General features: G+C 39.6%; 1 protein-coding gene across 7 annotated transcripts in view; it reads left to right on the top strand.

The window, feature by feature from the left end:
- PDE4D (phosphodiesterase 4D) overlaps positions 1–4,553 on the top strand; it is a 389,547-nt gene extending 384,994 nt beyond the window's left edge. For all 7 annotated transcript variants that reach the window (XM_039379742.1, XM_039379743.1, XM_039379745.1 and 4 more), the window contains 4 exons: positions 1,184–1,338; positions 1,934–2,056; positions 2,534–2,716; positions 3,281–4,553. In XM_039379742.1, coding sequence (XP_039235676.1) covers positions 1,184–1,338; positions 1,934–2,056; positions 2,534–2,716; positions 3,281–3,691 — 872 coding nt within the window. In that variant the 3' untranslated portion in view covers positions 3,692–4,553. The remainder of the gene's footprint in view (positions 1–1,183; positions 1,339–1,933; positions 2,057–2,533; positions 2,717–3,280) is intronic.
- Positions 4,554–14,517: the final 9,964 nt, after the last annotated feature.

Below are 14,517 nucleotides of genomic sequence, written 5' to 3'. Positions count from 1 at the left end.
ATTAATGAAATCTGAATATCCAGAGCTTTTAGAGGTCTCCCATTGAGCTAGAGGCATTTTAAAACATAGCTGTCTTAAATAAAGAGGAAATAAAGAGGAAAAAAGTAGAGTAGACTGATGTGTGGTTAGACTTTGGATAGAACAGCTGTAATAAATAGTTAATATTAAGTTAATATTGCACATGACAAGTATGATTGCATAAAAAGTATTAGGGATTTTTATGACACATTTATTTACAAGTCTTAAAGCATATGCAAGCTGACTGCATGGTATTCCTGGGTAGAAGCTAAAGCTGTGCAGAAAGTTTTAGTAACTGCTTTTGTCAGAGCTGTCTGTTCAGCAGTTCTAAGCAGACAAATGTTGACCTTATCTGTGTCCTTAGCACAGGCGTGGCTGTGCAGGTGTACATTATTCTCACAGCCGTATGGGGTGACAGAGTTAAGAATACTTCTGTTGGCAAAGGCAGCATTACAACCAGCATCAGGCACTGACCATGCCTTGCGTATGAGGCTGCAGGCAAGGCCACTGCATGCATTTTCAAGCCACATGATGTTAGAAGACCAGAAGCATAGCTGTTACCATCCTAATGAGCCTCCTCTCAACATACCCAGTTGTCATGGACTAATGACTGTAGGCCTAGTTTGGTAGGCATCTGAGTGTCTTAGCTAACTGCAGAAAGAAATTATTTGAAAACCAAGATGTGTGCTAGCTGCAGCAGACCAGCAACAAAGCCTCAGCTATGTATTTCCAGGTCTGAGTGCTGGAAAGCTGAAACTTGACTAACAACAGAATTTTAGTTGTCATGTTGGATGGAGGCATGAGTGTGTTTTAGTTGAGGTATGGTTATGTATGTAATATTTTCCAAGTGACCACATGCAGATATGAAAAGGTATTCTGAAAATTACTTTCTCGGGGTTTTTTCTAGCTTGCCACTCAAGGCACATGTACATGCATCACTGCAAAGCATTTTCTTTGTTTTTCTCAATGTGCTTTGCCTCGACCTGTTAAGATGTTCAGTCATTAATTCTGTAACTTTTGATACAGTGTGAACTACAGGAAGGCTATTTCTAAAAGATTATCTATAAATCTTATTATGAATGAAAATGAATCTAAAAAAAAATCTTAAGGGATTTTGTAGAAGCATAGACTTTGGTAACGTTCTGGTGGGCAATTGTTATTGCAGATTCTGAACTTGCCTTGATGTACAATGACTCATCAGTACTGGAGAATCATCACTTAGCTGTGGGTTTCAAGCTGCTGCAAGAAGAAAATTGTGACATTTTCCAGAATTTGACCAAAAAACAAAGGCAGTCATTGAGGAAAATGGTCATTGATATTGTGAGTTCTGCTTGATTCCATCTTCCATAGAGCTAGTAAATTGAATAATAAAGTGCAGAAGCATATTATGATAAATTAGGCATGTAAACAATGAAGTAAAAGTTTGAATTTTTATCATGTGATATCCAAACATGAATAGTGGGTTCCTTTAAGTTTCAATAATCATCGAATAATATTTTTAGAATGTATACAATTCTGTTTCAAGCTGGTTTTATACTGACATGTATGTCATTCCACCATCACAGTAAGAAATTTGATACTGAATTGATGGTGAATCTAGGCTGACCAGATCATTTTGAACAATTCTGAACAATCATTTTATCATAGTCTTAAAATAACTAAAAGGAAAACGTACTATTACGGACACGAGTGACTTACATGGCTCAGCCTTTTAGCTTGTATTCAGACACAGAAGTTATGGGTTCCTCCAAAAACTGTTTGTTTAAATGTTCAAAGGTTTTTGGTTTTTGTGTTTTGGGGTTTTTGGTTTTTTTTTTAAAAAAAAAAAAAAAAAAAAAAAAAAAAAAAAAAAACCAAACAAAAAACACAGTAGAATAATTTACATAGTGTTCATTTTTTGTTTGTTTCTTTCAAGGTCCTTGCAACAGATATGTCTAAGCATATGAATCTACTGGCTGATCTAAAAACTATGGTTGAAACTAAAAAAGTGACCAGTTCTGGCGTTCTACTTCTTGATAACTATTCAGACAGGATTCAGGTAAGAAAATTCATCTGCAATTGGTCACTTGTATTAATTTACATACTTAATAACATTGGCTTCCCCATTCTCCAGCATGAATTAGATAAGCTATGTGCTCTCGCACCATGACTCGCTATTTCCCTCTGTTTCCTAACTATGACATGGTCTGAGTGACTCTCTGAGAGAATAATGAAGTGCTAGAGTAGTTCTGGACTAAATGAGATTTTGGCCTTCCCTTCAAATTATCAGCATGTGATTGTCTTTCTCAGAAAGATATCCTGGCCTTTATACAGGCAGAAGCAGCAGAAGCAAGGTAATTCATGGCTGTTACTGCAAATGTGAAAAACACCCAAGCACATAAGATTTTGCTGTTTAGAATAAATCTTTTACTACATTTTCAAGATGGTTTCACAGTCACCAGAAGTGTAAATGGAAAGGGAGCTGCTATTCTATTCTGCAGTGTAATAACACCACGATGTGTTCAATCTATTTCAGGTTCTTCAGAATATGGTGCACTGTGCAGATCTAAGCAATCCAACCAAGCCGCTCCATCTCTATCGCCAATGGACAGACAGAATAATGGAGGAATTTTTTCGTCAGGGAGATCGGGAAAGAGAGAGGGGAATGGAGATAAGTCCCATGTGTGATAAGCACAATGCATCTGTAGAAAAATCACAGGTAATTGATTTCAGTAGGCACATAAACATTTTGACAGAAAAGGATGGTACATAGCCATGTTTTGAATAATTTCTGAATGCACTATTTCCTTTTTTCTACTGAGTTAATTAATTCAGCTCCTGAGTAATAAGTACGGGGAACTGAGATTTTTACTGTGAAAACATAGTGCATCTCTGTATTTGCTGAAGGGATTCCATCAGTGTCATGACTTGCAATGCAGCATACGCATGAAAAGAGATTATTGTACAGCTGCTCATTAGGGTTTTGTTCAAAATGAGAGTTATGTATAAAGCAGCTGTTTGGCTAACTAGATGCAGTACAGTTATTTGGATTGAACAGTTCACTTGAAAACAAATCCTTTCCAAGCTCTTATCCAATATCCTGAATCAGACTTTTGAAATGTAAAAGACTTTATTTACTACATAAACTGGTATGGTTTCCTGTCAGCCAACTTTAAGGGTGATGCGTATAGTGTCTCTTAATAGCATTCTATTTCTCATACTTCGCATGACTTATAAGCATAATTATTTATGAATAATTATATTTTTTTATTATTTGAAACAGGTGGGTTTTATAGACTACATTGTTCATCCTTTGTGGGAGACGTGGGCAGATCTTGTTCACCCAGATGCCCAGGATATCCTAGATACACTGGAGGACAATCGAGAATGGTACCAGAGCACAATCCCTCGAAGTCCCTCTCCTGCACCTGATGACCAGGAAGAGGGAAGGCAGGGTCAAACTGAAAAATTTCAGTTTGAGCTAACACTGGAGGAAGATGGTGAGTCAGACACTGAAAAGGACAGTGGAAGTCAAGTAGAAGAAGACACCAGCTTCAGTGACTCCAAGACTCTTTGCACCCAGGATTCAGAATCCACTGAAATTCCTCTTGATGAGCAAGTAGGGGAAGAAGTAGAAGAGGAGGAGAACCAAACAGAACCCTGTGTGGTCGAAGATCATTCTCCTGACACATAACAATGAAAATGCAGTCTCTTTCTCTCTTATACTCTCTCCCTTTCTTTTCCTCTTTCTCTCTGAGTTTTTTTGTTTTGTTTTGGATTTTTTTTTTTTTTTTTTTTAATTTAGGTAATGGTTTCCAAAGTGTGTGTCATATACTACAACCATGGTCATAACTTGCTGTCATCTGCCAGGACAATTGTTGATCAAAACTGACATTGATGACTCAGTTTGGCACTCAGGAATATCGTAATCAGAATTTTCACCTCAATGGCATCAGAAAGCAGGGGGAGAACATCCATAAACTACATTTTAATAAGCTCTGCATTTGGCAGATTCACTTAAATAAAGCAAATATTTTCAGAAGAGTACCACCTGCCAACCAAATGCTGGTGTGCTTTGATAGTTTTTGAATTCATTGTATTTTGCAAGCAAAGCATTGCATAATGTTCATCTTGAGAGGAAACAGACAGAAAACAAATTGAGGTTCCTACTGGAAAACAAATTCATGTAAATGATGGGACACAACATGATTGTTACCAACAGGAAGATGAGCTGTGAAAATTGCATAATTTTCTAATTTCAAGTCTTCCTGAGACATGACTGAAAAAAGTGTGACCCAGTGGGTTGCACTAACCTCTCCATTTTGTATAATATGTGAGAGATCTTTTGTAGAGCTTACTTTTATTAAGTGTACCAAGGTATTATATTAAAAAAACAAACCACTTTCATCTGCCAATGGTTATTTTTTTTCCAAAGAGGAACTTGCAAGTTTTCAATACAGATCTGTGCTACACTGGATAATACTTCTAGGGGTTTTTTTTTTGCTTGGGGTTTTTTGTTTGTTTGTTTGTTGTTTGGTTTTGTGGTTTTTGTTTGTTTGGAGTTTTGTTTGGTTGGTTTTTTGTTCGTTTTTTTGTTTTGTTTTGGGTTTTTTTGTTTGGCTGGTTGGTTTGGTTTTGTTGGGTTTTTTACCTTAGAATCTTGTGGTATTATTGAGTTGTAAAAGTCTATTTTGTATATTAGTGAGTTCCAGGAATATCCTTTGTGTTACATTTTTTTGTATAATAGCTTTTTTTTGTTTGTTTATTTGTTTTTCATCACAATTTTCCCAAATGTATTAGTGGACTTACATAGTGCTCTTGCCCTCATAGTGGCCTGATCCTGCCAGTTCTGTCTTACCACAAGAAGTGGTCCTGTTGATACCAACTACAGCCACTAACGTTAAGATTTACAGAACCTGAGCCTGTAAAAAGAGTAATGAATTGTCATCAGTACAAAAGCAGCTCTCTTGCTATACTGATAATTTTTTTCCCCTGAAACATGGGGTTTCAGACTATTTTTAGCTGGGAAAGACAGACTGCTAAATCAGAACAGGCTATTACAATGTATGGAATATTTGTTCTGGTGAAAAAAGCATTAGTGTAATATTTCGAATTTTGACTTAGCAACTTTTAATCTGGGTAGCTATCTAGTTAAATCATTTGCTAATCTGAGACGTGTAAACATAAAAATAATAATTAGTATTATTTTGTCATGTCTTTGTTGCAAAAAGAGCCATGCCAGTCTTGTCTTTTTATGTTTTAAGTAAATGAGCAATGCATCATCAGAGTTGTAGTTTATGCCATATTATTTCAATCTTAAATATTTTCAACCTTTATCCAGCTTGTGCTAAGGGAATCCTGCCTTTCAGTTTGATTGGTACTAAAAGCTTTCATAACTTGGAAAGCTAAAGGGAGGTAGGAGTTTGTATTTGTCATTTTCCAGTCCTGTTGTTTCTTCACATAAAAGAAGAAAAAAATTTATTTCCTACACTTTACTCTTGGTTAAAATTGTAGTTTTGAGTGTAGAAGATGGGAAATAGTTGCATAGGGAGGCGAGCAAACTCCAACACTGTAAAATTCTGTTGAAATGACACTATCAAGATAATCTCTTAACAAAAGATGATAGCAATGGCCATTATTTTCCCTTTGGATTCATTTTGTAGCAAATTTGCAGATATGAATACAGGGGGTTTAAGGTGTCAGAGATCTAGAATAAAAGCCTCTTTCAAAATACTAATAATTCAGCTGTTAAACGCATTTTGCATTCTTCTGTGTCCAGGTCATAGTTTTCTCTACCATTAGCCATCACAGGGCCTTAGCACAGAAGATGCTGAAGGAGGAAAAAGAATGAAGATAATTCATGGGGCTTCTTTCATGCTTTGGCTTTTTTTTTTTTTTAATCTTTTTTCTTTGTTATTTCTTCCTGAACCTGATCCATCTAAAACTCCTTTCAGTCCCCTAGAGTGCCTGGAACCTCAGTAATGCAAAAGCAATATAAATTCCAGAATAACCCGTAGGACCTGGAAGGTTTTGTAACTGCACTAATTGAAAGTAAATAGACATAAGACCGTATTGTGAAATATACACCTATACATGTGGACAATCAAATCATAGAAAATGATATAATTTCTTAGAGTTGGGGATATAATGCACTGTACAATCTTTTTTTTTCTCTTTTGCCAAAGTGTGTTTTAGCATTGTACACTGCTTTAAAACAATACAATTTACGAGTGGCTTTATGTGTTGTGAATATTTTGCCATAAGAAAATGCTGTGGGTGAGTAATGAGTGGGAGGAAAAAAGAAAAATCACCTTGTTTATAACAGTACACTTTAGCTTGCAAGTTGCTGTACTCAGTAATGCTGTATTTAAATTCTTAAATTGTTTTGTGTCATTAAAAATGATAATGAAAGAATATCAATAGAACAAATAGCATTCAGAAGTTTAAAAAACTTGAATGAGATAGATTTTATAGAAAGCTTTGACAGTTCTTTCAAATGCATTATTTATTTTCTGTGCCATGCATTTTTCTCACCAAATGACCTTACCTGTAATACAGTCTTGTTTGTCTGTTTACAACCATGTATTTATTGTAATGTACATACTGTAATGTTAATTGTAAATTATCAGTTCTTATTATAACATCATCCGTGTCAGGGTGGTGTTGCTGTATTTGGAAACTCTTGGTGAGAGAATGATTATTGTGTATACATATTCCTTGTACATTTTTTTTCTCCTGTAATATATTCAATGTCACCATAGAGCTCATTTATGGAAGATTCACGAAAAGTATAAAATACGTAAAGATATATAAATTTAAAAAGCTTCAGGTCTTTGGTCCCAGGGCTGTGCCTTAACTTTAAACAATATTTTCTTGTTTTGCTGCATTTGAAAGTAAGGTAGCCTTGGGGCTAGGGCTGGGCATTTCTACCATAATTTTAGTTGCTAACTGATGGGGGATACTCTTATGAGCTAATATATGTGATACTACAATAAACGTTCATTCTTGACCCTGCTGGAAGTTCGAGCTTTTCCAGACTTCTGGTAATGTAATTGTATTGTCTCTCTTATTATCTTTTTACAGCCTGTCATTGGGGATTATTGCAGACGTTTTTTGTTCCTAAAAAAATAAATGATGCTGCATTTCAGTACTGGGTTGCACTGAAACAGCTTTGGAAAGCATCTCTGATAAGCATTTGATTTCAACGCATATTGAGAAATGGAATAATGAGAATTAAAAGGGTATAACTCATACACTTTTACAATTGTCTGTAATGTCTCTTCTTTAGTAGCACAAATTATCACTGTATAAGCAGAGTCCATAAAGTAGCACAAAAGACAGTTTCAGTCTTGGAAATGCTTTCCAACACCAATATTAGGGTTACTAGTAGCCAAAGTTTTATTTTATATAGGTGTAGCTAAGGCTTTGTACAGGTGTGTATAGCATAATGCACTAGAGCTCTGCAGAAGAGCGGTAAACAGTTAGATGTTTTAATAACACTACTATTAGATTTGCAGGTTGGACTGAGCATCTCTTGCTGTTTGACTTGTCACATTGCTCCAGGCTATTTAGAGCTGGTATCACTGAATTTGCCAGAGTAAGGTAAATACCTCTCCTCCATTCCAGTGATGCCCAGCCCTCATAACTTGTGACTTCTTCACGAAAGGAGAGATTCCTTTTCAAGGAAAAACGGAATCTCCTTTTTGACACAAACTGTAGATTTTAGCAGCCCTGGCCCAAAGGAAATCGGATGCTTTTGTTTTATATGGTATAAAAGGGACACTATAACAACAGAAATCTTGAACAATTTGTTGTTACTGTTTTAATTCAATATTTTCTTTGGGGATGTCTTGAGAGTGGCAACTTGTGTGAACATTGCACATGGCTATTCTTTCACTGGTTTCTTAGCCTCTCTTTACAGCCTATGGGATAGTACTGTACATCGATACCTTCATATGAAATTTTATATGCAATGGAAATAAAAGCATGTGTTGATTCTGCCTAGTTACTGTATTTGATTTTTTTTTTTAAGTTAACTTTGTTTACGTATATCCCATAGTGTTGACATCTTAAGAGAAAATCTATTTCCAGAATAATTTCATTACCACATTTTTGTCACAATATTGTTTTGCATAGATAATACAAAATAAACGTGAGCAAATTGTAAAAGTCAGTCAAATATGGTATTTCATACAGGAGTCTAATCCACAAAGGTGTGACATACACTTATATTGGAAAGGCATTCTATTGGTTTTCTGGAAGTTTTACCACTGGCTTCAATGTCTTTAAAGAAACTACAAGTCTAGAGATTGTCTAGAGGAGCAATATGCTGGGATACCACAAAGAGGAAAAAAAAAAAGGTATCAGTTAAATCTCTGCCCCAAGTGGATGATAAAAAGAAATTGCTCTTAAAAATTCATAAATTGCAGCTTTTTTTCTTGAGGAAGAAATATGGTCTTAGTGCAGGTTGAACTTCTGAACTGGCTTTCATGATAGTGTCAGTCTCTGTTGTTCTGTGGAGTTGTTTACCTAACCGAAAACAGTTTCTGGTTGAATGCAAAAGAAGTCTGTGTTCATTTTTTTTCTTAAGTCCTTAGATCCTTCTTTGGGTTTGGGGGGTTAGTTTGCAAGGAGAACCAATTCCTTAGGATTCCTTTTCAGTCACACTTTTGTGGCAGAAAAGCCTGACAAGGGCTGTGTTGGGAAGATGAAGGATGCTGCACTGAGCAGTGGGCAAATAAAACTGTCACTCCCGTCAGCATCCTCCTCACATGCTCCCAGCAGCCTTAATGAAAAATGCATACATCATGGCTATTACAATAAGGAAGAAGGAGTCCCAAATTATCATTGGCACTACTAAAACCTTTTCAGTAAGCAGGTCAGGTACCACAGCCATGCACGTGGTAAGCGTGAAGCTGGCAGCGTTAGCCCACTGCTTCCTGCATCCTCTGTCAGCACTTTGTCACTCTGTGCATGGAAATTATGAATCAGAATAGGCAAGTTTCAGAGCAAAAGCAAAATGTATCCCATGTTTCACTGCAGACAGCTGCTGCTGTAGAAGTTCAATGTATTTTTGAACAAATGACTCTTCTCTTTCCTAATGAGACAAACAGTCTGAATAACTGCAGCTTTGTTTCCTTAATCTCTCTGCTGCTTGGAAAATGAAAGTTACAGCTACTAGCACATGTAGTGTTTACTGGAATGATCACTCCAATTTCTCTACCAGGTGTGATTGATTTTGCTTAGTCTTTCCAGGGGAAAAACCACAGAAGTTCAAAGATGAACTAACCCTTTAGTTAGTTCAATTTCGTTTATCCTGCAAGATAAAGACAGTATCCAGCTTCTTTCTGTCAAACTGGTTGAGAAATCTGCAAAAGTAATAAAGGGGGATAGGTCCAAATAGAAATCAGAGTGACAAATTGGGAGCAAAACTTGAGCAGGAAGAAATACCCTCCAACTAAAATAATCCCATCCTGTCAAAGACATCCCATAGCTTGAATATGGACATTAGGAAAACTGAGTTTGAGTTTGATTTTTGTCTCAGTTCCCTGGGTGCAAAGCTGTATTTTTTGCCTTCTTGCAAAGCAGCTATTTTGAGGTCCTTGGGCTTATTGTGGTGGTGGTAAGAACTATATCTCTAGTTAAGATGTACATTTAAAAAGTAAAAAATTGTTTGATACAATGCAGAGTTCAGCTCAGCTTTAACGACTAAAAAGGTGGGATGACTGTCTCAGATAAACAAGCCTTTAACATAGAATCATAGAATCAGCTGGGTTAGGAAAGACCTCTGAGATCATCGAGTCCAACTCTTGATCCAACACCACTGTGGTTACTAGACCATGGCAGTAAGTGCCATATCCAGTCTCATCTTAAAACCTTCCAGGGACGGTGAATCCACCACCTCCCTGGGCAGCCCATTCCAATGTCTGATTACCTGCTCTGTAAAAAATTTCTTCCTAATATCCAACCGAACGTGGGAGACATCGTGCCTGAGTAAGCAGCCCTTAGTGAGAGCAAGAAGGAGAAGATACAGGAGACCAGATAGCATTAATTGTCTAATGCTGATGAGCTGTGCAGACAGCAAATGAAGATCAAAGACTCATCAGTCATGTTGCACACTTACCTCCAGCCTGCCCTCCACTCCAATATTGAGTTCAGATGCCTACAGTATCAGCATCTCAAATACGTGGTAGAGACCATTGTTTTTTTTATCTGAAGAAGTCTGGAAAATAAAATACAGGTTGTGCAGCATTGAGTAGTCAAAGTACAGTGGGCACGTGCATTGTACATCTATAGGACGTGGCTTATAACGAATGCCTGTAAGCCATCATTACATGGGGCTAGACAGAGACAGAAGTGGCTTAAAAACTCCAGTATCTTCAGATGGCTGAAACTCCACAAAACTGATAGCCAAATCTCTTAAGAACTTAAAGTCTTCAAAACCTTGACTGCAGCACTGATCAAACTAAGACCTGTGCACAGACAGCCCTTTGCACTATCAGACTCTGGTTTGTGGTTTATGTTGTCTGTCCTGACTGCAGCCAGGATTGGGCCTCTTAAACCATGGTCTTGGTTGAAGTCTGATACAAAGTCTACTTGATAGAAGGGATCGTTTGAGTGCAGAGATGCTGAGCAGCGCCCTTCCCTGCCACAGTCCGGGGGAGAGGGGAGTGGGACCGCGACACTGCACAAAGACTCTGAGTTGAGGTTGAAGGTCGGGTGCAATGGTGGTTTATTGAGGGCGTGCAGGGGTTTATATAAGCTCTGGCGTGGAAAGGGCCAGAAAATGGGGTGAAGCATGAGACAGACAACCAGGAGAACGAATAGGAGTAAGGACTCGGGGGAAGAGGGAGGAACTGGGAGGAACTGGGAAAGGACAGGACCAATGGTAGCTCTCTCCTCACTGCAGCTTTTTCAGCCAATCAGAGGGAGAAGCAGGGAAAGCAGGGAACAGACAACTGGAGGCACGCCTGGACACGCCTAGGCAGTACAACTGTAGGGGTAACAACATACAATGCACATATTTGAAACCACATAAGAACTGTAAAATCCATATAATAAAGTCCTTTTTCAATTGTTGTATATCTTTTTCCACGCCCGGAACCATTCCCACTCTGATTCCTGCTCCTCCACACTTCCTCTACTGAGACAAGCAGGACCAGCTGATGTAGAACTGCGTTTATAATCCAGATGCCTGTGGACCCCCTCTGGCACCTGGGTTTGTTACAGGGTCCCACATAAAGAAGTTCTTGGATTTAAGCTTCTTGCCATGGCATGGAAAGAGAACAAGAGTGCTCTGAGGAATTATAAAATTGTGTTTATGTACCACAAAGACAAAGCTTGTGGCAAACAAAGAAGTACCCCTAGCCCTGCTTGAAAGACTCTTGCTTGCTATTTCATTTTCTCTCTCATTCCCTCCCATAAGCAGGGGTAGTATGTCCATGATAACCACATGCATCTGGGAATCAAGACTGTGGGACACATTTGTCAGATGAGAGACTATCAGAGAATCAACCATACAGCCTGTGTGCAATGCTGCTGTGCTGATGGCAGCTGCAGGGAAATGTTCCTTATAAAGCTCTGTGGGTAAAAGGTCTAAAAGAATGCTTGAGAAGCAGTAAATGGGAGACTATTTGAATACCTTTAGTATTACTGAGGATGTTACTGAAAGCATGGTGTTCAAGTTCGGTAGTGATGCTTGAAGATGCAGTTTGAGAGGACAAAAAAGTGGAATAGAAAAATAATTAAACAATCTGGAATCTTGCAGTCTAGTGGGATTCCATGAATATGACATATTTAACTTATCCAAGAGAAGGTCAAGATAAGGATTGATCATGTGGGGACAGAAAAGTGATAGTCCCTCAGTCCATTTTGTTGTCTAGCAGGCAAAGCCAGCCACATCACAGCGAGATAATTTGCCAAATTCAGGCTGCAGGAAGGAGCTACCGCATCAGCTGGTTTCATTCACTCTTTGTGCCTTCAACCACCTTGCTAGGAACCAGGACCCGGGAAAATAACACTGTTACAAGTTATCCATGTGCTGTGTGTGCTGGGAGCTACACACACTTCTTATCGCCACGGGTCCCACCCTTAAGGGTGCTTAGTGATGTTGTAGGATTCACTTTGTTTTCACTTTGCCTAAGAATGGCCTGGTCCTTTGTGAAGATGATAGGGAGGGGGTGGGTGGTGAAAGAGAGAGAATGGCTCTTTGGAGGGGCTTTTTCTATTACAGTAATTTTCAAATCATAATCCATGTCTCTGCTTCTCAAGGACTTCTCAGTGGGAGATGAACACTTGCCATAAGGTAACCACAGGTTTCTGTGAGTTGCAGAGCTTATGAGGCTGGTTTTCTTCTGCTCTGGTGTTTCTTCTGGACCTGCAAACTCCTGGCTGAACCTTTCCCTGCACAAGTAGATACACATGTGGGGTTTTTCCTCTCCAGCTGACTTCTTATTTTCATGAAACTATTAAAAATATATGTCATTAATTGTGGTAAAATTTGTGGTAAAATTTGGCTCACAAGTTCAAAAGTTAAAGGACACCCTTGCAGGCAACTGGTGTTGGTGTGGGCTGCGTTCCATGGAGACAGGGGGCACAGGGACACTACTGCTTACAATTAACAACTGCGTCCTGGACCCCTGAGGAAAAAGCTGCTTTGCTGGAGGCATCATTTCCCTGGCAAAGTGGCTCCTGGTGCATCCTAAACACAGAACAAGTGATAGATGCCCTCTTTAGGGGCTCCACCTCCCACCCCCCAGAACCAGGTAGCTTCAGGAAGGGGGAAGGTGCCACGTGGAGTGAGGAGAGATGCAGGGCAGTGCATGCTGCCCTGTGATACACTTCCATTTCATTTAACAGAATCATAGAACATGCCATGTTGGAAGGGACCTACAGGGATCGTCGAGTTCAATTCCTGGCCCTGCACAGGGCCATCCCCAAGAGTCACACCATGTATCCGAGAGCATTGTCCAAGTGCTTCTTGAACTCTGTCAGTCTTGGTGCTGTGACCATTTCTCTGGGGAACCAAAAGTCTCCCAGGTGCTGCCAACAGCAGCCACGGTGGAGTGAAAACTGCTGTGCTACTGTGGTTTGCCATGGAGCATTGCTGCCCCCACTGCCTCCTCACTTGGAGCCAACCAGCACTGGCTGGAGCAGTCTGTAAATTTAAAAGATCTTTAGATCCTATTTCCCAAAATGGGTGTGTCCGGAGTGAACTACAGCCTCTGATCTGCAACACTCAACTGCACAGCAAGGTCGGGGAAGATATGATGCCACAGGCAGTGTGCCCAGAAGGGCCAAAAGACCCAGACTGCCTCCTAGTGCCCTCCTCCACAGTCAGTAATTAGTAATAATGAACACCATTAGTATTCAATTTATCCATTAGATTGTCCAAATTGAAAAAAGCTTCAGCGGCATGACTTGTAACTGAGCTGGTCCTGGTTTGGTTTCTTTTCCCTGCAGGTAAGCAAAGTAACTCTCAAGTTCATGCTTTATTAGAAATATTTTATATCATTGTCCATTTTTTCCCAACAAGAATTCCCTTCATAAATATTAATACCCGCTGGTGCTTCTCACTAGTCTGTATCTGTCCATAGACACTAGTGGTGACTCCCTTTTAAAATATGTTGTTGCAGAACCATTCAGCCCTTGTGTTTAATAAGGGTGGCTTCAAGCCTCAGATCCTCCGGTCTGCTGGGTTTTATTGTTCCAGTGCTCTGCCAGCCAGGAATGGTGCCAGCACCATTCTCTCATGGGATGGCTTGGCAGCAGTCCTTGCTGCAGATGGGCTGTTTGCACAAGCTTCCGGGTGGGAGGAAGCATGGCTAGTGGTGTGGGATGTTTCTCTGGCAGGTTTGATATGCTGACAGAATCCTCAGGCTTTGTGCTTGGAGACTGGTGAAAATCACAACCGAGTGCAATGGTACTGTTTTGTGGGGATGAGTGGGAGGTGACATGGCAAGTCGTGTTTTGGGATACCTGTACTGTTATTTACCCCCAGCCAACCTTAAAAGCTTGGAGGGCTTTTTTTTTAAAATAGATTTGAACAACTTTCTGCTGTATCTGCTTTCTGCAAAATCCTGCAGCCCTCCTTGACATTACTAATGGTGCTTGGGGAACAAGCACCATCATTATTGAATTTGGTTCCTTTTAGCAAAAGGTATCCTCATGGTGGTACCCATGCTTTCTTCTGGTGCACTGGATTCAGGGAGAATGGAGATGAAATCCCAGTGCCTCCCCTTACCCTTTCAGTGTCTCCCTTCCCCCTACCCTGTAGCAGGCAATGCATTCCCACTGCTTTCTGGGGACAGGACATGCCCTTGCAGGGACTCGCGATGGAGGGGTGCTGCCAGCTGTGCTGCAACCCTGGGCTGCACAACCTGGTGCTGTGCTGCTGGCATGGCACTGCAAAGGAGCAGCTGGGCCAGCTGCTGGCTGACATGATGGGAATTTTTGTGTTCATGGCAGAAGGAAAACGCTGCTTTAGGCACATGCTAATATCTACACATTCAGTGCAGTACA

Source organism: Pipra filicauda, unplaced genomic scaffold (genome assembly GCF_003945595.2).
Source record: "Pipra filicauda isolate LSUMZ 115617 unplaced genomic scaffold, ASM394559v2 scaffold174_size2080704_pilon, whole genome shotgun sequence".
Taxonomy (NCBI): Eukaryota; Metazoa; Chordata; class Aves; order Passeriformes; family Pipridae; genus Pipra; species Pipra filicauda.
Note: the sequence above shows the minus strand (reverse complement) of the source record. Positions and strands in the feature narration are given on the sequence as shown.